This window comes from Excalfactoria chinensis, chromosome 1 (assembly GCF_039878825.1).
Source record: "Excalfactoria chinensis isolate bCotChi1 chromosome 1, bCotChi1.hap2, whole genome shotgun sequence".
Lineage (NCBI taxonomy): Eukaryota > Metazoa > Chordata > Aves > Galliformes > Phasianidae > Excalfactoria > Excalfactoria chinensis.
Window position 1 is genome coordinate 32,672,941 of NC_092825.1, and position 21,772 is coordinate 32,694,712.

Sequence of the window (21,772 nt, forward strand, 5' to 3'; positions counted from 1 at the left end):
TATGATGGTTACCCGTCTCAGACTGCATTTTCTTCTTCCCCTAAGTTATTTCAACTGAAATGGGTTGGCTGTGTCTGAGAGCATCATTAGGGAAAACTGTATTTTGTCATCCAACACAGAAAATTCTGTGTGCTTCATATTGAAAATTCATGTTCCCCATGTGTTTTCATTCCCTGACAGATCTGGCACTGAGAATAAAGGGGAAAGCCCGAAGAAGAGGAGACTTGGTCTTCATGGGCAAGGAGGAGAGGAACTTGGGAAAGGAACTGAGATGAGAAGGTAACCAAACTAAAAAGCAGCTAAGGAATGAGGAACTTGGGAATGGATTGCTAAAATACATTATAAACAAGGACATGAGAGAGTGCTAAAAAGGGATAGGCATGAAAACTGGAAAAGGATTTTATGGAGGGAAATCAGCAATGTGAGAATGAGAAATATGTTGGGAAACTTCTTAGGCCTTACTTGGTAAAAGACATGAGAAAACTGGGCTGTAACAAGAGAGTATGTCGGGGATTTAAGATTTTCTAGAAAAAAAACCTCAAATTAGGTTGGTAAGGAAAAGGAAATTCATGCAACTGCTAGGAATAAAAAAGACAGTAACACAAGTAAGAATGAAGATAAGAACAAAATAGATAAAAACTGCCACATTTGCATGAAACGGAATGCAAAGAGGGATCATGAACCTTCATGCTTCTTTGCTGCCAGCAAACAACTTCTAAACCTGCTGGTCTAAGTCTTTCTTTTCTGCCTGGTCTGCAGGAAGTGCATATGTATTGGGCTAGACAGCTGGTCCTAGCTAATAGGGAGCAGACTGGGACTTAAAGGATCTCATTCATTTGAGAATCTATTGGGATGCAAGATATAATACCACATAGAATTTTTCCTTCTTGACTCCTTCCCCACAGAGAAACCTAAAAAATGGTAAGTAAAAATATGCCAGTGCTATTAAGGATGTAAGCTCACACAAATAACAGGAAATGATATAGTTCACTACATAAAAACATACGTATATGTGAATACTCTTAAAGGGTTCATTCCACACCTCTTTTACTACCAAGCAGTCCTCATGGTGAAAAAAGTATCCTACATGTAAGACAAATAGTTTTAAGTTTTGGGAGAGTGATAAATGAATGAGATGAATGGGAGTTAACTAATGAGTAAAGAGTGAACTGTAAGGAAGGGAAGAAGGTCAAGCAACACTGGGAAAACTCAGTGCTGCTTTCAGTTGCAAATTATCACTGTCACAACTTCTGTAAAGGCTGAAAGAAATATTTAAACTGAACTGGCCACTAATGGCTACGATTTTCATGTTTTACTATCTGCAGGATCTCCTGATCACACTACACACTGGATAATAAAAAAATGAAGTTTGAAGTTGCAAGACCAAAATGATGGGTTATTTTTGTTTAAACTGTAGTAACTATTTACCACAGGTTTCCATAGTATACATTTGTCTCAAGAGGTCTTTAAATGGTAATATCTTTCTTTTAAACCATGTAAACAGAGTAGATTAAAGCATGTTAAGCAAGCAGAAACTGATGCCTGACTGGTTTGCTTATAACAAAGATGAGATTCAGGGAAGTCAGTACGTATTGTGTTTGGTAGCAGCATGAGATGAAGGGCTTAAGGGGATAACCCACTGACTATTGTGAAAAAGCAATCTTTTAAGTCAGAAAACACAACAGTGCTGACACTAGAGAGCACAAATAGTGCATCTGATAAACAAGGAATGTGCACAGTAAGATGAGAGATTAACATGCCGTAGCATGTAGATCTAGATATGTGCTTAGTTTGCACGACACGAACATGAATTGTGTGCTGGCCTCCAAGAGAGACAAAAAAAACCCAATATGGTTTTCCTTGTAATATGTCAGTGGATAGTTCCGGAGGTGTTGGAGGGTGGGATGTCTATGTCATCTTCCACCTTAAGGAAGAGCCAAGAAATTTAGAATGACGTTGGGCCACTGAGATTTTCTCCTTGAGATCCTCACACCTAGCTGGACAAAGACTGTGCAGACAATCTGAGCCCTGATATTTCCCAACTGGCACTCAAATTTTTCCCTTCAATCATTGTCTTCTGGCATAATATATGTATGTTTTCGTGCAGCAGTATTTGAAGTATAGTAGTACTTCAGCTACATCTATTACGACCTTTGCTTTGCACACAAATTTTCACTCAATCTGTCTCTAGAGCAACATGAGACAGGAACTGTTCTTTAAAGGTTTAACTAATTTATATTTAGAATTTCAAGGGATGTAGGTTCATCGCTCTGTGGCAGTCAGGAGACCTGCAGGCACAGTGAAGTGCTAGAGTACAGCAACTAAGTGTTCTGTCAAAGACTTGTAAGAGACAAAGGAAATGTTAATTTAAAGTTTATAAAAAATAGAAAGAAAAGGCGGTGTGGAAGACTACAGGCTTCCCGTCTTTCCTCTGGCTTTCAAGGTCTTGCAACATTTACAACGTTTATGAGGATCACGAGTCTGCCCTTGGAGTCTCTGGAGCTCCCGTTCTCTGGTCTTGTAAAACTCAATAACACTTAAAGGTCTCCACAGCTCTGGTTATGCTTGAGTTATATTGCTTTATGAAATGTAAGGGACAGCCCTTACAGTCTGTTTTTCTTCTACCCTTCTCATCACTCAAAGTCTACATTGGATCACAGACTACATCATCTGATGCAAGCTTCCTTCCCCTACTACTCATCAGGCATCGAATTTTTGTCAGAATTATTGAATGCTGAGGCAGATTTCTGTAAATGCAGTCTCATAAAATTACTGCTCTTTTTTTTCTTTTCAAATGGTTGAAGTTAAAGATGCAAAAAGCTGGACTGTCTCTGTGAAACTGCTGTCAGATTTACTACTGAATGATTGAATGAATAATTCCCATTCTGTAAAGTTGTATCAATGGTTAAGTGTAGAATTCAGAAAACTGAGGATGCTGTTCTAGCTAAAAGTGAGAGGCTCTGTGTCAGTGTGATGCTGGTAACTTAGGACTGAAATGTTAGCTGACCATCTTTGCACAGAACAATTACAGGGTGACACATTTCAGTGAATCTGTTCTGGCTCAGACAAGTACAAGAGTTGCTAAATAAACCAGATTAACATATGGAATTGGAATGAGCAATACGTTCCTGTGTTCCTGAAGATTACAGGCACATGTGACTTGAACAAAGAAACACCCAGTGAAAGGTGAAAAGATGAGACAGAAAGATCTCGTGTCTCTCAGATGCAAGGAGTTAAAAACAACAACAAGCCTTATTTTTGTGCCGAAGTTCTGGCAATAACTATTAGCACTGATTAACTACAGGATCCTTAATTCAAAGATTAGCCAAGCAAGAACATTCAAGATTTAAAAAGCAGATTGCTAGAAGGTTCAACAGCAGCAACTGATGAACTAGAGCTATGCAAAAATGTTGTGGGCCAGAATTCAAACTCAAGGTAGTCGCTACTTCTGAACCTCCCTGAAGGCTCCCTTTCAGAGTAAATATGGAAGATTAACCAAACAGATGTCCAAGCAACCTCAATTACAGAGACTACAGACAACCCAGCTGCATCACGGCATCTTTTGGAAAACCTGAAGGTAAACTGCATTTTCTCCAGTTCCACATGAGTGTAGTGATAAACTTTTGTTTCTCATTTTACATGGGGACGATGTGAACCACTGCTTGCAGCTTATTATTACCATTGCAGTTGATATATGTTAGTCACTTGCATTCACTTTCTTATTGGGAAGACCCAGTTTCTTAGAGAAGTGTGATACAGAGCTTATCCATTCTATGATATAAGAGATTATGAAATTCATATGGCTAACTAAAGTGAAAGACGTCTAATTTAAGGTCCAAGCTGATAGATGTCCAAGTCAATGCTAGAAGTTGCTTTAGTATAAGATGGCAGCTCTTAGTTTAGAAACAGTGTTTTTACCTGTAACCAAGTCTGTTCACAGGTTTACAGATTTCAGAGCAACTAGATTCATTGTACACATCCCATGAAACATTTCCTGCATCTGTTACTCCAAAAGTCATTTGATTTCATACTTTCCCATACTGAACATGAAGAAAAATTTCTTTCCTGTGAGGGTGACAGAGTATTGGAACAAGCTGCCCAGAGAGGCTGTAGAGTCTCCTTCTTAGAAGATAGTCAGAACCTGCCTGGATGCTTTCCTGTGCAACCTATTGTAGGGAACCTGCTTTAGCGGGTGGGGATTAGAGCAATTCATCACACCCATCTCCTCTGCACACATGGAAGTATAGTATTATTAAAGCTTCACAGAATGAAAAAAAATGCAACTGGTCTCCTCTAATACCAAGAAGAAGTAACTATGCTGCTTATGATTGAAGGAGGTGTTTTAGAAGACAAAAACGCATATGGAAGACCACCACAACTGCAAATGTAACTTTCAACTAGTTATAAAAGATTTCCTCAGAAATTCTGTTTTCCTCCTTTCTCCAGGGACCCAGTTTGACAAGTACACTTCCTTGGACCCAGTTGAGCAAGATACTTCAGGATATATATAAGGAAACACAAGTGTAGCCACAGAGAATTTGGTGGAACTAGCCACATCTCCTACATTATATACGCACTTATATATCCTCCACAAAACCCCTTGATGCTTTTTTTCCCTTCAAATTTGTCTCAGTTCCAGAACCAATAAAGTATACAAACTTCCCAAGCGACCTCTTGAAGACTTCAAGAGAAGGAACAAAACTCAGAGAAATACAGCACCTTTGAAATGGCTTAAGCTTACAGGGGTATAAATGTCAGCGACACACCACAGAATTGTAGCTGAAAAATAGCTCAGGATTATTTTCTTCATCTTCTGTAACCTTTCCAAATTAAGTTCCAATTTCATGCTATCAGAATACATTTTATGGCTCTTTCCAGTTCTGATCACATGAAATGTCATTTTATAGGATATAGCCATCTTCTAGCAGAAGAGATTTTAAAGCAAATGATGGTACAACCGTATCTCTGGGAGTAAGTTATTCTACTGAAAGTTTATACTGTGAGGATCCTGTAGAATATACCACACTCCCACAGAACTTTTGAATTGTTGCCTTACTCTTAGCAGGCTAAATTATTAAATTTGTTTTTGTCAATGCTATTTGATTAGAATAGAATAGGATGAGTGATTTTCAGTCTCTGGGATATGGTCTACTCATAAAGGAACTGCAAAAAGCAAATAAAGCTTCCCAACAAAAATTGTCACAATACCACTGGAAAACTACACATGGTGTACACACTGGAGAAAGTAATAAAAGAGCTGGGAGGTTGATAAAATCTAACAAAATCGTAACTTATTAGAGAGAGAGCCTAACAGATCCCTCCTTAATTTTTATCACTGACATTGCAGAACACTATCACATACATTTCCCAGTGTTTGGTTCCCTTCTCCTTTTTTCTTTCTGACTCCACAAGCCCCATGTTCTTCCACCTCTTTCAGTTTTCATAGGATAATGCATTACTTACCAGCAAGGTAGGAAGAAAAGAGAAATTTAGATTAGATGCCAGGGGCAAAATTTTCGTTGAGAGGGTGATGAGGCGCTGGCACAGCTGTCCAGAGAAGCTGTGGATGCCCCATCCATGGAGGCACTCGGGGCCAGGCTGGATGGGGCCCTGGGAAGCCTGAGCTGGTGAGTGGCAACCCTGCCCATGGAAGGGTGTTGGAACCAGGTGATCTCTGAGGTTCCTTCCAAACCAAGTCATTTTATGATTCCACGATTCTATGAAACGGCCTCAGATGAGCAATAAATCAAGATTTGTTACTGAGAACAAAAGCGAGGCAGCAGAGTTCATTCAGAAAGAGAATAATGTTAAGAGATGAATAGGAAGGTACCACCTGCACAGTTGTAAGCCCACGGTTCTCAGCTAAGATCCTCCTGCATTGAACTCTATTTGAATATCACAGCAAAGAAGGCTTCCGCCTTGCGCAATGTACAATCTAAAGCACAACAGAGCTTTCCATCAAATGGATTTCTCCCCATGCAAACCTGCAAAGATTTCTATAAGATCCTCACTGAAACTGAGGCTCTCTCTCTGAGCTATACAAGAGAATGAGGATGGGTGTTCTTTCTGTAATAAAGGCCTAGCTGGGTAGTTTGGCTGTCTAAAGCTGGGGAATTCATTTCAGTGAAATCTCTCTTTCAGAGCAGGTGGAGTACGAAGAATCTGTTTGAAACTTTGGTGATAGATAACATTTGGTCACTTTCCATCTTCCAAAGAAAAAAGAAGGAACAACTGAAAACACCTGAATTCTAGTCTTCTTCAGGTTACAAGATCACTTGCATTTCATTTTCCACGGAGGCATTTTCCTGCCCACACACAGAGCTCTTACTATGTTTCTGGACATGAATCTTGCCTGCTAAGATATCATGCAGAATTGTCACTCCATTCATGTCATTCCATGTCCTGGAAAGAACAAAGAGAGCTGTTCTAGAATAAACAAATATCTTATGCTATTCTTCTAAGTACCAATGTTTCCCAAGGCTTTGAAGTTTGACAGTGCTATTTCAGAAATTCCTATGAGGCCAATTTTCTACTAGACTTGAAATCTGACTGCGGAACGGAGGAGGAAAAGAAGAGAAAGATCTCCAACCAGAAAAGAAATGCTTTCGTCTGACTGATGAGTATTTCTATTTCTTGCTGCCAATGATTTTCTGCCTTGCAAAAAAGGAAGGGGTATGATGCCTTCCAAAGTCACGTGTAAATAACTAATACCCAAAACTGTTGTGAATCCTTCACCTTGCAGAAATCCTCGAATATCACTGGTAAGTTCAACAGTAGTTTGTATGAACTGCAAGTTCATTAATCAAATCACAACTTGCTATCTCTACATTTCTTAACAACTCTTACCCACTACACAGCACTTCTGTGACTTTTTATAATGACTTGGCCGCTAAATTGCAATGGCAAAAGGTAAAAGAATTCCTGTAAGGGCAAGTAAACCCTCTTCCATGTGACACAGAAATCCTTACACTTCATTAACCTTTATTATAAGTTAGCCACTGGAAAAGTTACTTTGCTAGAATCCATACTACGGCTTCACTCTACAAACCACGTCAGAATGCTAAATTGCAGTAAAATACTGCTCACCTCTTTATGAACCCAAGATTAATGACACGATGTAGAAGGGAATATCAGTGCTGCTAGGAGCGTAATAAGTCACAATCAATTCTAACATAGCTCATCAAGAACAGGCAGCAAAACAGCACAGATGGTTCCCACAACTGAAGTCCCACTCCTGAACATACCCATTACTGAAACATCGTATTCCACCAGCAGAGTTGCCTCTTGTCCACATTGTTTGAGAATACTCATAGCTTCTGCGTGTGTTGTTCCAAGCAGTCGGATCCCATCAACACTCAACAATCTGTCCCCAGGTTTGATTGTGCCCTCTCTGAAGGGAAATAAAATTAAAAAATTATCTTTATTAATATAAGACAAATTGATTTGGAGATAATACCCATTTATGAAAAGCAATTCTCTCACACCCTCTCTTGACATTCATCCCTCTTAACATTTAGCATTTACTTTGACAGTGAGAATGTTCAGAGGGCACAGTGGAAAGGAAATTGCTTTAATTGAAAAGTCAGCGACTGGAAAACAGCTTAACACACAGCTAAATAATCAAGTCATGTTAAATAACAACCAAGTATAGCTCCCGCTTCAGCATATGCTTTGTTTCTGCCTGGTCCATACAACTCCTCTTTCACACACACACACAGACACCTATTTTGATATTTTCAGATATTTTCCTTGAAACATATACAAGGCATTAAAAACACGTGAGAAAAGAAGCAGACTGCAAAATATGAATGTCCATTTTCTCATTTTCCTCAAAATACCCCCTACTTGGATAGTTTCATGTTTCTTTTCCTCCTACCCAAAAGCAGTTTGTCTATAAATGTTCACTGTCTCCTAGGCTTATCTCATAACATAACAGAAAGTGAAGTACTAACACTGCCAGCTTAAGAATGAGGGAGAAAAACAAGAAAGCAAGGGTAATAAAACTGGGGAGGAAGGGGAAGGATAAAAGACAAAAGCTCTCTTGAAACGTTTACTTCTCAACTAATGTTTCCAGATGCAAAAATGTCAACATAAGCTACAGAATAGCAGGCTGCTCTAAAACAATGGCCAATTTCTTTAATGAATTAAAAACAGAAATATGATTTTTTGAAAATATGAATCAAACACCGACATACAGTGAATATTCTTTCTTTACGTAGGTGATATTACACAAAAGTACATTCTTGGGGCCAAACCACACATCTATACTCAGAAGTTTTCCAGGTGAAGTCACGCATGAACTTATATGCGGATATCAATAAAGGCCTTAAAACAATAGCACAACCCCCAACGACATAAAAGTATTTTTCTGGAGTGCAAGAGAAAAAGGTTGTGGTGCTCACATATAAAAAGTGTAATTAAGATCCTCAGCACTTGTTAGAAGGCTGCAAAGACCGTGCTCTGACCTATTGCAGGGATTTCTTCTAACAATTTTAGGTTAATTTTTGCAAGTGTTTAATGAGTAGTCTTGGAACATGCAAGATGCCCTGTTAAATTAAGTTCACACCACATGTGCTGAGCCACTGTGCTTTCCTATTACTGTTATTACTGCAATTAAATGCATAAATTTCAAAGGAACAGGTTTGAACACACCTACTTCACTCCACATCTTAACTTCTATCCCAAATCATTCACTTTTCTCTATTTCTCTTTCACTTGCATTACAGGGAAAGATGAATTGTACCTGTCAGCAGGCCCCCCGGGTCTAACACATGTTATTACAACAGGACGAGATTTATTTCTGTCATCGTGTGCTCCACCTAGAAAAAGGAAAGTGAGAGAAAGCACACCTTCATTTTATGCATTTTATGAAAGCTCATTCCCAAGTGATAAGGTTTGCAGTTTGCACACTTACTAGTGGGCTAAAAAGAGCAAAAAGTGATGAAGTAGTTAATATGAACCTCCCATAATTTTTATTGGGAAAAAAAAAAATCAACCTATTGTACTGTACAGATGATTCTTTATACAACGTTTCTGCAGAGTGACTCTTCTTAAGAGTATATTACTTTCTTAGAAACTTAACTCTCTAAATTTGATCTCATTGTAAAGAATTTCTCCTCTGTAATGTTTGTTGCGCTGAGAAAAAAAATACCTGTACTTCATGTACGTGTATTGAACAACTTCCTGCTGATTTTGGTGTGAAATGAAGTTGTTCATGTTCTCGTGGCATAGAGGATTAATTACTGCTGTCCCATAAACAAAAATTAGAGCAGCTCACAGAAGCAGTACATTAATGTATGGAAGAAGTAATACATGAATCACAGAGGTTTTGTAACAAACTGTAAGTCATAAATCCTGAAATGATTTCTAAGCACTATGGAATCTCATTGCTTCTTTTGTTGATTTCAAAACTGGTGTTCACGCTCGGTAACTCACCTCTTATTACAAACCCAAAAGTGTTCCCCTCTTTATGTAAAGTAACTTCCACAGTTCTGAAGATGACACCCGTTCCTTGTACAGCTAAAAAGAAAAGAAAAAAAAATCCACACCATTATTAATTATTATTATTATTCAGATAAATTTACACCTTTTCCAAACCAAGCTCGCTGTTTTATTTGTGGCCATAGAGTTGGATTCTATTACAGAACAGCCAGACCAAAGATCTGTCATGAAAGCTCACACTTCATTTTAAGATAGCTTTGTGCTAGATGCTTTGCAGGTCAAGATTTTTAATGGGCTTGATAGAATCACAGAATGGCTTGGGTTAGAAAGAACCTCAAAGATCACCCAGTACCCAACTGCACAACACACAAAGATAAAAAAAACCAACAAAACTGTATAAAATGAGCGCTCTGTGAGGGGCAGAATTAATAAATATTATGTCCTGCAATGCCCCAGTTTCCCAGGTCCCTGTAACAGTGCCACAAGGTGCATGCTGACAGCCCATGTGTGGCCCCAAAGAGCAGCAGTGCCCCCCTGGCTCTTCCTGCCTCTCCCTTGGGGTGCTTCCTTCTCTGGACCGCTTCTGTCCAAGCGCCTACCTTCATAAAACATGCAGGAATGTACTTTTATTGGGGGGGAGTCTTTCAATCCCCATTAAACTTGATTAACCATAACCAGAAAAATTTAAAGTTACTGTAGGGAATCAGAAAAACAAGCTTGTGAAATCACACAAATCTCATTTCCTTGGGAAAACAAGCTAAAGATGACTCTCCAAAGTACGGCTTTGTCTTGCTGTAATTTCTGCTACAACTCAAATGTCAGGACGGTGTTATCAACATTCGCACAATTCAATTCCAGCTAGAAACCCTTCGCTGATAGAAAAAGAGAGAAGATGACAACTCTTGCTTTTATCTCCATCAACTGAAAGTAGCCCAGTGTACAGCACAAGCTGTATCTGCACTTGCTGTCTGCTTATGGCCTCTGCTGGGGACAGGCAAGCCATGTAGCTCAGCAGTGAGGAATGGCACACAGCATCCTTCCACTTCAGCAGTGACCACTCAGGCAGCTGTACTTCTACACCAAGCTCAGCCTGAGAGGTGAAAAAAGCCCTTAGCTGCTAGCAAGAAGAGGTAGATGCAAGGCAGACAGCTCATGTTCCAGTTTGAAATGCTGAGGTAGCTTGTGCTGAAAATAGAAGCTGGATCGTCCTGCAGTGAGCAGTGCCAGCCAGGGAAAGAAGCACTAGGGAGAGTGGGATTACTAGTGCTCAGCTAGCTGTAATCCATCATTATTAATGCACTGACATTTCCCCACTCAGAAACCAAAACAGTCCTCTTTCTGAGGGGGAGCTGACACAAAAGCAGAACTTCAATTATAGGGCAGGGAAGGAGGTACCAGGTCTTCATCATACCACCTACCAAAAAACTTCTGTTTATAAGAAGTCACTTTGTCTAGCTTGTTCATCAGATTTAACAGAAACAACTAAACTGCTGATAATCTCCAACATTATTAGCCATGCTGGTATGAAGGGATCAGAAGTTCCAAGGACTTGACGAAAAGATTATGACTGCTACTGTAATTTACTGTTGCAAACTCCCGTTTCTGTAAATGAGAGTGACACATCAGCCGACAGCGGTGAAAATGAAGGAAGCCTACTTCAGTGAGTGCAAAACAAATTATTCTCATATGACAACTACATCTCTAGCAAAATCGTTCTCCAGCAAAATAATTCAATTGACTTCATCACCTCAAACACCGTGTTTCTGAACAGGAAGTTCCCTTACCACAGGCACACACTAATGAATGGAGAACATTCCAAACATTAAGGCGATTGACAGGAGGTCGTGAAAGCAACCAAATATGTAATTAGACTAACTCTCCAGTTGCTACAGAACAGTGGGGAGTTCATTCTCTTCTGAGCACTGTCAAAAAGACTGATGGATTTTTTGGCTTCTATTGCAATCAAAGTCTTTATTTAAGGATACAAGAGCTTCCTAGTTGGCTTTGCAGTTTTCTTCTGGCCAAGCACCAGATAACCTCATCTCCTCCCCTCCAGTGAGCGGCATGAAAGACACGCGCACTTTTAAAGGTTTCTGGCTCAGCCCCCTGGTGTCACCTGTCATTTACTCCTTCATTTTAGGCCCCAGGTTTCCAGCTTACCATTATTCTGGCTTCCATTTAATATCTGAGAGCCTCAATTCCTACTGACTTTCTCCCACTGTGCCAGAGACATAAACATAAAAAGAAAGGGCAAATACAAGAAGCAAGGAAGACACTCAATAGCGCACTTTCACTTTACTGTCAACTTATATTTGCATTTTGAAGACAATCCTGCTCAACAAGAAGTCTTCATTTCACTAGTAGAATTCTTGCAGGTCAACCTGTCCCTGTAGCCTACTCCACTGGGTCTTCTGCCCCAGAAATGAGATGCTGCCTAAAACTGATGTTAGAAGTGACTGGAAAAATCCCCAAATATGCTGTTTTTCTGAGAAAGCAGAAGTTGTTGCAAGTGGCTAGATTTATGCTCCTAATGCTCAGAGCACCTCTGAGAGCATCCCCCTGTACTGCCAATGCTTTTTGTATCACTTCCACGTTCTGCAATAACACAGAGGAAAAAAATATAAGAAAATCACTAGCAAAAGAAGACCACCACCACATCCACCTCAGTGCTGACAACACATCTGTTATTCTGCATAGGTTTCAGTTTGCTCTGCTTTTACTTACAGACTGGAGGAAGCTCATACTCCACTTCTAAAACAACCCTCTCGCCAACATTCTTCAGCAGACTGATTATCTCATCATGGCGAAACTTGGTCAGGTTGATGCCATTCACAGATTTGATGTAGTCACCTACATCCAGTTGGTCACTCCTAGGAAAAGGTACATATTCTTTCATTAAAGACAGATCTGGTGGACCAAACTAATTACCTTAAGTTACTGTTTAGTAATGGCAAGAAACAACTTTTTCTACTCATCAAGCCTAGAACAAGTTCATCTTTCAAACAGAAAGTGGCCTATAAGAGCTTAAACTAGTCTAGTTTGTTAAATATTAAAAGAACATTGTTGCATTATTAATTTCTGATGTTAAAAAAAAAAAAAAAAAAAAAAAGCCAGCTGTACAATATAGGAATTAGATTATTTGGCTGGTTTAAACAAAGGATATGGGAAAACAACTCCCCATCTTTCTCTCTCCCTCTTTGGGATACTTCCAGAACTATTCTTCAGACAGCAGTTGCCTTCATAGTCAACATCACAGCTACAGGAGACAGGCCACAGCCCAAAAGCATATGTTCTGCTCAGTTACTTGGAATGATTTAACTTGATCTTTATCTCTTGACCTGTTTTCCTCATGTATAACAGCATTTCATCTTCCTCCGTAGTATGCAAGGCAGCTATGACTTTAGACTTCTTTATAATCTTAAAACAAGCTGATGAACCACCACGTTTATTATATTACTGTAGAATTATGGTTAGGTTTTCAGTTTTACTTCTAGCCTCAAAATTAAAAAAAATAATCAGTCAAACTTCTATAATTTAGAAGAAACTTAATTAGTCTCACGATAACTTTTAAATACCTCACTGGTAATTCTAGCTTTTGTGAAAGTAGCCTTGAGGGAAGAGGGGGACCAGCTGTTGCCAGTTCTGAGATTCTCTGGTCTGATGGCCTGCCACTACAGATGCATACAATCACATATTCGTTAGTGACCTTTCTGATGAAGTATGTATTCCTGAAGCATTCACATCTTATAATGTATTTTGTACCCTGAGATGTGGTTACCTAGCAGCGATTCCTCCTTGACGAAGGTTAGATACTCTTGGTTTCCCATCCTTGTCGATTCCACCTGATACCGTAAGCCCTAGGGTAGTGCCTTCTTTTTTCATTAATTCAACTATCGTCGAGCCCTTGAATTCCTCTGTCAAAAGAAAATTATTGGCACTATTACAATTAAATAATGACACAGATGTTGCTTTTCTAAAATGTCATCTACTTCCCAAGAAAACAGTTCTGTGCGTTCATAAGAAATAATACATACGTCTGGAGATTTTTTATGTTACAGTTCACAAGTTCTGTCCATGAGGTATTGTATATAGGTAAATCCAAGACACACATTCTGTAAAAGGTTATTAAAACTGCACCAGTTCTAGTATAGTATACACAGCCAATGAATACAAAGCCCAATAACACTTAAACTGAAGATAGATGTTTCACATTTTACAATATTTCTCATTTTCTCTTTCTTCTTCTGAGCTTCTATGCTTTAAAAAGTATTTCAGCTAATAGCTACATAGAAGAGTAAAAGACACAGTGCTGCAACGAGACTAGAAAATGTCAGACTCAGTTTGAGGACACTTGCAGACATTGGTGAAAATCAGAAGAATTGAACATATAAGAATCCAGATGGAGATTAAATGCATTAGTTTCATTGCTTATTCTTACAGAGACTAACACTGAGCTATTAGATGATCAGGTGTAAAGTACATGAAGGTCTTCCATAGTCACATGCTATCTGGGACGCCCTCTCCCGCAGTTTGCCTACTTGGCATTGTCCGAAAGTGCCAAGTTACTCTCACAGAGCTCAACAAATGCAGGCCCTCTGCAACAGCCGCCTGGAGCACTCAAAAAGAAATGGCCTTATTTCAGGCGGCTGGACATGCCAATGTACGTATACACAGCTGCAGCCATATTGGAGCCATGAGACATCCATTCATCATGCCTGGTGTTTCCAGGGAAGATGTATTAAAACCATCAGCTTCCCAGATATTCTGGGAAAAAATATATTAAGTCCTAAAGATCAGTCCTGAAAATGATGACATTCCAGAAGGATCATCCATTTCTCTGGTTCCTTTTCAGTGCAAATATGGAGCTTTTAGGTGGTCAGATACAAACAGCACCAAGCATATGCTGCAAACTACAGTACGTCAGCACTGCAATGAATGAGCAATCTTGCCATTGCAGCATGAGACAGATAAAGAGCTACTCAAGAAACAAGCAAGTTCATTGTATTCATTGGCACGTACGTTCACCCATAAGCACTAGAAGCACAGAATAATCACTATACAAATGGCAGCAAGGGTCTTTCAGTATCTTTTCCATATGACTGAGAAGATAACCTCATATTCCATGTCCTCAAGATGAAGAACAGCTGCCCTGAATGACAGTTGCCAGGCCTGACCAATATAGAAGTAACACCAGAGGGCAGAAAGGTGAATTCAGAAGAGCTAAAGGCCTGGTATTCTGTCAACTTCAGTATTGCTTTAACTGCTGAATCTGTTGCAGACATGGCATCACCCTATGGAGTGTTCCTGCTCCATTTTAGGCAGCTGACAGGCTTTTCTTTCCGTTCTGGCCTCACTTCAGTTATTCACACTTCTACTACTGTACAGTATGACTGAAATGCTTGGGTAAAACTTTTCCTAAGCTTATAATGCTCCTATTAAGAAAAAAATCTGCCTTGTACTCAGTCAGTAGCAAGGGTCGGTCTAACTTTGAAGTAACTATTCCAAAAGTGGAAGCTTTATTATAATAAGATGGATTACAAGAGACTATGAGACTGCTCAAGACGTGTATCTGTCCATTCAGACTCAGAGAGTAACATAGCCACCTCATGCATATAACTTGGCTGGCATCAGAAGAGTTTCAAGCACCAACTGGAAGCAACTGAGCTTCCACAATAACATTTGTCCATATCTGGCCATGCTAACAGTCCAGAAAGAACAGATGTGATTATCTGCATATGAACGTACAGACAAGTTGCGTAGCAGTAAGAGACACTATGGAACAAGACATTATTTTCAGTTTTATAAAATACCTGCAAGTATTCACAGTGGTTACAGGAGTCACTCATTGTATTTACTGCAACCAAATGGTGGAGTTGCCATCCCTGGCAATGTTCAAGAGGTGTCTGGATAGGGAGCTAGGAGATATGGTTTAAGTGGTTTTCTGTAGGTCTGGTAAAGTGAGGACAGTTGGACTAGATGATCTTGTAGGTCCTTTCCATGCTTGTGATTCTATGATTCTGTGATTCTAAAATACTGTACAGTTACACCCCTGACACAATTACAACCTCAGGTACTGGGTTGGTGTGCTCTACTTGTTTATTCTGAGTTTACTTGATTGTGAGATCTGGATTCAGAAGAATTTCCCTCCTCCCCTCTCTCCCAATCCATATCCTCCCTTTAACTTCTCAGTAGTACAATCTAATTCTCAGGACCATCCAAGAGTTTTGTTCAATAAACACTTTGCTAGAACATGTATAGAGAAAATCAACAGTGCACTGAGCGTCCCTAATTTTTTGCCATACCATAATACTGCTGTGTTTTTCAATCTTTTAAATAGGTTCTGAGTTTGCAAACCAATGCTGGGAAATACTCTACTGCCTGAAGCGACCTATGGAACAGATGATCCATGAAATGGTTTAAACCAGCTAATGATTACACAGCTCCCTCCAACTGCTGGCATGGAAATTAATGACCAGGCAAGCTCCTTCTCACCATCTATTTTGACAAATCTCTGTATATCTCTGCCAACTGAGAGTGACCTCTACACACTCTCCCTAGATAGGCAGTACAGATGTATTAGCACTGCAAAGGAAGGTGGTGAGGAATGCTTACTGCTAACTAACAGATTAGGTCATCTAGGAGTATACAACAGTTTCATTAGGCTCGCCCCTCTGAAAGGTCTTGTCACTTCTTTTCTTTTTAACATAATCACAACAGGAACAAATTAATCTGCCTCATTTATTTTTGTTTATGACAGACCGCTGTCCTGCAAAAAGCTCTTAAACCTGATATCCCTTTCTCCATCTTTCATCTCTGCTTTTTTAAATTGCACATGATTACTCTCTTTCTAATGCTATATATTGGATGTTTACTCATCTGCACTCCTACATTATTACTATAGACTAATCCCACCGGAATATTATCAAAATGCCCAATATCAAAACAAGACAGGGACTTTATCTCTACTACCTGCTCTCTAACAAGCAATTGCACCCGTATGCACTGATCTTTAAACAACACAAGGTCAGTCTTTATTCTCTAGGTAACAAGAAGCTGCGTTACTTTTTGTGGGTTAAAGCTATAATTTGCGTATCAGCTCACTCATAATTCATTACTTGCCAACCAGAAAGCTCCTAATTAGTCAGAAGGCTCTGGGGTCCGCTCTTTCCCACATGCACTCCCACAGCACTAACAACATTAGCATAGTCAGCATCAGAAGGAAAGGCAAAGAAGCTACTTCCAGATTTCTTATAATTTATGAGGAAAATAGGAGTTCAGTTTACAAGCCTTTTGTTTAATGGCAAACTAAATAGAAGACATGAGCTTAGGCAACAGTATCTTCCTCCCCAACAACCAGCTCATGAAGTATCACATAGAGGAACACCATTCTTGCAACACATCTCTGCGATACCAACCATGTGAATTATTTTAAAATGAAATCGTACTGATGGAAAACAGTTCCAAGCCTGTAAAAAAAGCCCAAATCAATACTATTTTACACTTCAGTCTGAGTAACACACTTGCAATCTTTCTTCTCTCCTACCACTACCAACCGCAGTGCAGCACAGCTCCCAGCAGGCTCCGAGCACGGGATGAGACCCTGGGGCTGCCCCGGGACCACCAGTGTTTCCTGTGCCCCTATGGGTGACCCCGGGCACACACCTGTCCCCACAGCTTTAAGACTGTCCTCCTACCTGTGGCACGGGGCTGGGGAATCCCACCGCGTCCTGGAGATGGGCTCATTATGAGGAGTGCAAACGTGCACGCACACTTGTGCATGCATGCAGACGTAACATGGAAATGAGTTTCCACTCCAAAGAGCTTAGCGTAGATCTCCAGTCTTATAAGGTGGAGCGTACACAGCAGCTGAACTCGGAAGAAAACATTATGCTCTTGTTTTTTTTTTTGTTCTTTGTTCCTCATCTGAATGCTTCTCTCAAGTCCTCTGCTGCAATAGTGTGACTGTGTGTGCCCTGTTACGTCAGCTGGTGTGAGCTGTGACCCGGGAGACAACATGGATCCTCAGTGATCCAAGAATACTTCAAAGATAAGCAAGTGTTCAAATACAGGAATGGGTAAATCTCCCTGTAAGAAGATGAGTAAATAGAATAGCTTGCATGTAAGGAAAATCCAAGGAACATTATGTCAGATTGTTTGTTCTTCAAGGAGGGTACATTCACAATGAAACTCTGAGAGTTTTAAATGCGATCAGACATTTTGTAATTTCCTGCATTTTGATGTATGTAAATCTCATGTTTTAATGAATAAAAAGCGTGGAAAAGAAGTTGACTCATGAGATTCCTGAATATGGAACACATTCACTTCTACAAAAAAAGAAGATTAAATACTAGGATTCAGAAAATAATTTCTCCCAGAACAACATTTGAAAGCCAAGAGAACACTTAATCAAAATTTTATCACCTATTTTATATATTCCTACGGTTTTATATCTTAATTTACATATTAAAGTATAACTGAAGAACTTTTCCCTTTATTCCAGATGCCGTCTTTTTGTTCTTTTTTTGCTGTTCCCTTCTGTGGAAATTTCTTTTTTTAGATCCAAGAAAATGCCTAAAATCTACACAATCGGGTCAAGCTCCTGCATCCTCCACCGACCCAATGAGTTTGCTCTGTGCAGCCAGGACAGAGCACAAACAAAACCTAACCTAAAAGTGAAGGTAAAGCTTGCTGTTATTGACCATTTCCTACCAAAAGACATACCTAATCAATAAGTAATTCGTAAGCCTGTTGAAAATACAGTCAATGCTGTCCTTGTGTGGATTTTCCCTATATGTCAGCAGAAATTCTGCAGAGGAAACATTTTACCTTACATTCCAGCAGGCATCTCACAGCTTAATAAGAAACCACATAAGATAAAGTCAATTCTTACAAAACAGACAGCAGTTTGTTATCCTGGGGACATCACGTCTGCTCAGTGTTTCACGTCCTGTGGGTAGGTGTATTTCTCTCAGTATGACAAGAGGTATGTCAGTAGGTGATGAACACTCTGCTCCTTGGTGCCCTTTTCCTGACTGGCTGTCAATAACTGCTAAAACACCTCAATTTTCATTTAATAAATGAAGAAATGAATGAATGAATGAATGAATAAATAAAAATAAAAGCAAGCAGACAAAAACATGATGAACAGAATCTGAAAACACGAAGCTGACCTTAACCTACTCTGAGTCATCTCCTCAAGCCTATGGACAAACAGTGCCCAAATGCTGTACAGCTTCCATTGAGAGCATGGGAGACGGGTAGTGGTCACACACTTACCAAAATATGCCTAAAATAGTCTCTACTGACAGCTATTTTGGAGACGTATAAGTCTACAGGACAACTTCGCCACTGTGGAAATACTACCTTAAAAACACATGCCTTCCATCAGCATTCATAAACTGGAAGAAGTCTGAATATTGCCTGGCCTAAGCATGACACAGAAAAGCAAGCAATGATATTTTACGATCCACCACAGGCTGCAGTATATAGGAAATGATGATCCGACTCAGTGAAAATGCTAAGCCTACAGGACATGGCAGGGCAGCACAGTCTATACCTGGGCTGGTTTGTCTCCCAGCTAAAAAGAGCTTTATTCTTGCATTATTTGGTTCTGGGGATGTTTTTCATATTCTTAGGCATAACAAAGCAGATACCTCGGCAGCCAGATCTCTCCAAATCAAAACACAGGCAGACAACAGGAATGTTCTGTTTAGATGCTAAACATAGAACATTATGTTTAGCATTAAACATAAGCACTAAATCTGAAAGCCTGTTTATACACTAAAAAAACTCAAAATTAACACAAACATCCTAAACTTGAAATCAAATAACTACCATTTGAAAGCCTCTTCATTTTCAGTGAGATAAACCATATTAGTTTGTTAGCAGAACTGGAAGGAAATGTTTTAGCAGGCCCATAAAAGTAAGATTCTTCCTACAAAAATAATTGTTTTTTGTGGCAGTGACTGAGAAGATCCCACAGTCAGCTGCTGAAGAGCTGTATTTCATTTCATTTTTTGAGAGGGACAAGAGTGAAACAATTACTATGTCACTAAGACATAGGATTTCCATCCTACAACCTAGTGTACAGCTATGACGAACTATCCCAGTGCACTTCTAGCAGCAGCACAGCCATCTGAGCAAAGGCACGTGATAAAGATTTAACACTTCACTTCTTCTGCTTGAATCCAACTCTCTTATATAGGAGTGGTAAAAAGCATGTCAGAAAATGCAAGGTATGGCATAGCACCACATAAAACCAGTTTTCATGTCAATACACTGTGAATACAAAACCATTAATCTGAGTTATCTCAATATAAATGATGTCATCTGATCCTTCTAATAGCTGGAACTACTAGATTAAAAATGTTTAAAACTGCCATTTGAAGGAGATCATATCTTTAAGGCATCTTTTTGTCATTCTTTGCTCATGTGCTTCTTGTCCTCTGCATTTGTGCAGATGTCTGCAAAGGTGGAATGCAATGCAGTCCCGAACATCTGCTTAGAAAGAAACTGGAAACATACAACATCAAAGTTTTATAATCCCCTAGTATAGGTAAAGAATCAAATTACAAGCTTGAATTCTTGTAAGTATATAAAAGAACAATCAACGCATTTTAATTAAAATGGACTTAGAATGTAAGATATGCTTAAATCTTAAGTGTAAAAATGACAGAATTACAATCTATAATCCCTGAGTAAATCTTGGCAGAAAAATTCAATTAGAGGAAAAATGATTGGTAAATTTATAAAGCATTAGAACATCTGTCTCCAGGAAACACAAACACTTTCAAGTATTTCTCTAAGAAGACGCAGATTCAATGGAATCACAATATGCAACTTTTTGTTGTTGCTACCTACAAGAAAGAGGAGCACAGAGCACCACCTTGTACCATGGTGTGAACTGCAAATCCACTCAATGATGTATCCTAGTTACAGCACATTTATCTTCTTAGTGAGCTGTGAATTTCTAACACTTTTGTTGACAGCATTCCTTGGGAGAGTGTGTATGTATGTGTATGTCAATCGCCACCTGCACTGCTTGAGCCTTTGCAATGACCTACTTCCTTATCTTTGGTAAGGATCTGTTCCACCTTGAGGCCTACCACACTGTCAAGGCAGACCTTTCTGAAGCAAGGACAGAAAAATTTCAGCACAAAAAACACAGTGATGAATGACTTAATGGTCTCAACCTTAACAACCTCTTCAATACACATTTCAGGGCTTTCCAAAGATCAAATCTTTCACACAAGGTCAGGTTTTTTTTTCCTTGGGAAGGAAATGAGTAGAGTCACAGAATCAGTAAGGTTGGAAGAGACCTCTAAGTCTGGCCATCAATCCACCACCAACATGCCCACTACTCATGTCACTCAGTGCTGCATCTATGTGTTTCTTAATACCTCCAGAGACAGTGACCACACCACCTCCCTGGGATGCATGTCCCACTCTTTCTGAGAAGACACTTTTCCCTAATATCCAACCTGAACCTCCCCTGGTTCCACTTAAAGCCATTAACTCTTGTCCTATCACTGTTACCGGAGAGGAGAGGTCAATCCCCACCCCACCACAACCTCCTTTCAGACAGCTAAAGAGAGCAATAAGGTCTCCACTGAGGTATCTCAAAACTAAACAGTCCCTGTTTTCCTTAGCTGCTGCAGACCCTTCACAGCTCTGTTCCCATTCTCTAGACACACTGCAGGGCCTCAGAATTCTTCTTGTAGTGAGGAGCCCAAAACTGAGCACAGTACTCAAAGTGTGGCCTCACCAGAACTGAGAACAGAGGGCGATCACATCCTTAGGGCTGCTGACCACGCCATCCTGAAACAAGTAGGAAGTACTTTTGAGCTGGATCTAAAATCCATAGTTACCTAAAACGTGTCTCCCAAAGCAGACAAAACACCTGGCTCTTTTTGAAAATTTTGCTTTCTGCTATAAGCAACCAAATCTTAAAGCAAAGAATGGCCCATGTTTTGAAGTGCTTCCCTGAACACATCTGTGGATGCACTGCTGTTGCAGTTGCACTGCTGGATGCAACTGATGAAGAAAGGACGGACTGCACGACATTACTTTTCTCTACATTTCTGTCTGAGTTTGATGAGGGTCTCAATAATTCTCCTCCTTTTCCTACTGGAAATGTTGCTATATAGAACAGCACAGACACTGGTGTGACACTTTGATTTATTCACTTTCTTCCCATAATTCTGATGAATTCACTCCCAACTTCCTATTTCTTATCTTGAAAAATTAGCACTGGGAGAACTCATGCTAATCAGTGTTCATTTCTAGTGAGATGGCATTGCCCATAAGAGCAGTCTGAGTCTCCCAGCTCCTC

General features: G+C 39.7%; 1 protein-coding gene across 17 annotated transcripts in view; it reads right to left on the reverse strand.

Moving 5' to 3' along the window:
• Nucleotides 1–21,772, reverse strand: part of GRIP1 (glutamate receptor interacting protein 1) — a 297,390-nt gene that overhangs the window by 61,682 nt on the left and 213,936 nt on the right. For all 17 annotated transcript variants that reach the window (XM_072327180.1, XM_072327202.1, XM_072327124.1 and 14 more), the window contains 5 exons: nucleotides 13,220–13,355; nucleotides 12,166–12,311; nucleotides 9,436–9,519; nucleotides 8,744–8,819; nucleotides 7,245–7,390 (listed from right to left, as the gene is read on the reverse strand). In XM_072327180.1, the coding sequence (XP_072183281.1) occupies nucleotides 7,245–7,390; nucleotides 8,744–8,819; nucleotides 9,436–9,519; nucleotides 12,166–12,311; nucleotides 13,220–13,355 (588 nt within the window). The remainder of the gene's footprint in view (nucleotides 1–7,244; nucleotides 7,391–8,743; nucleotides 8,820–9,435; nucleotides 9,520–12,165; nucleotides 12,312–13,219; nucleotides 13,356–21,772) is intronic.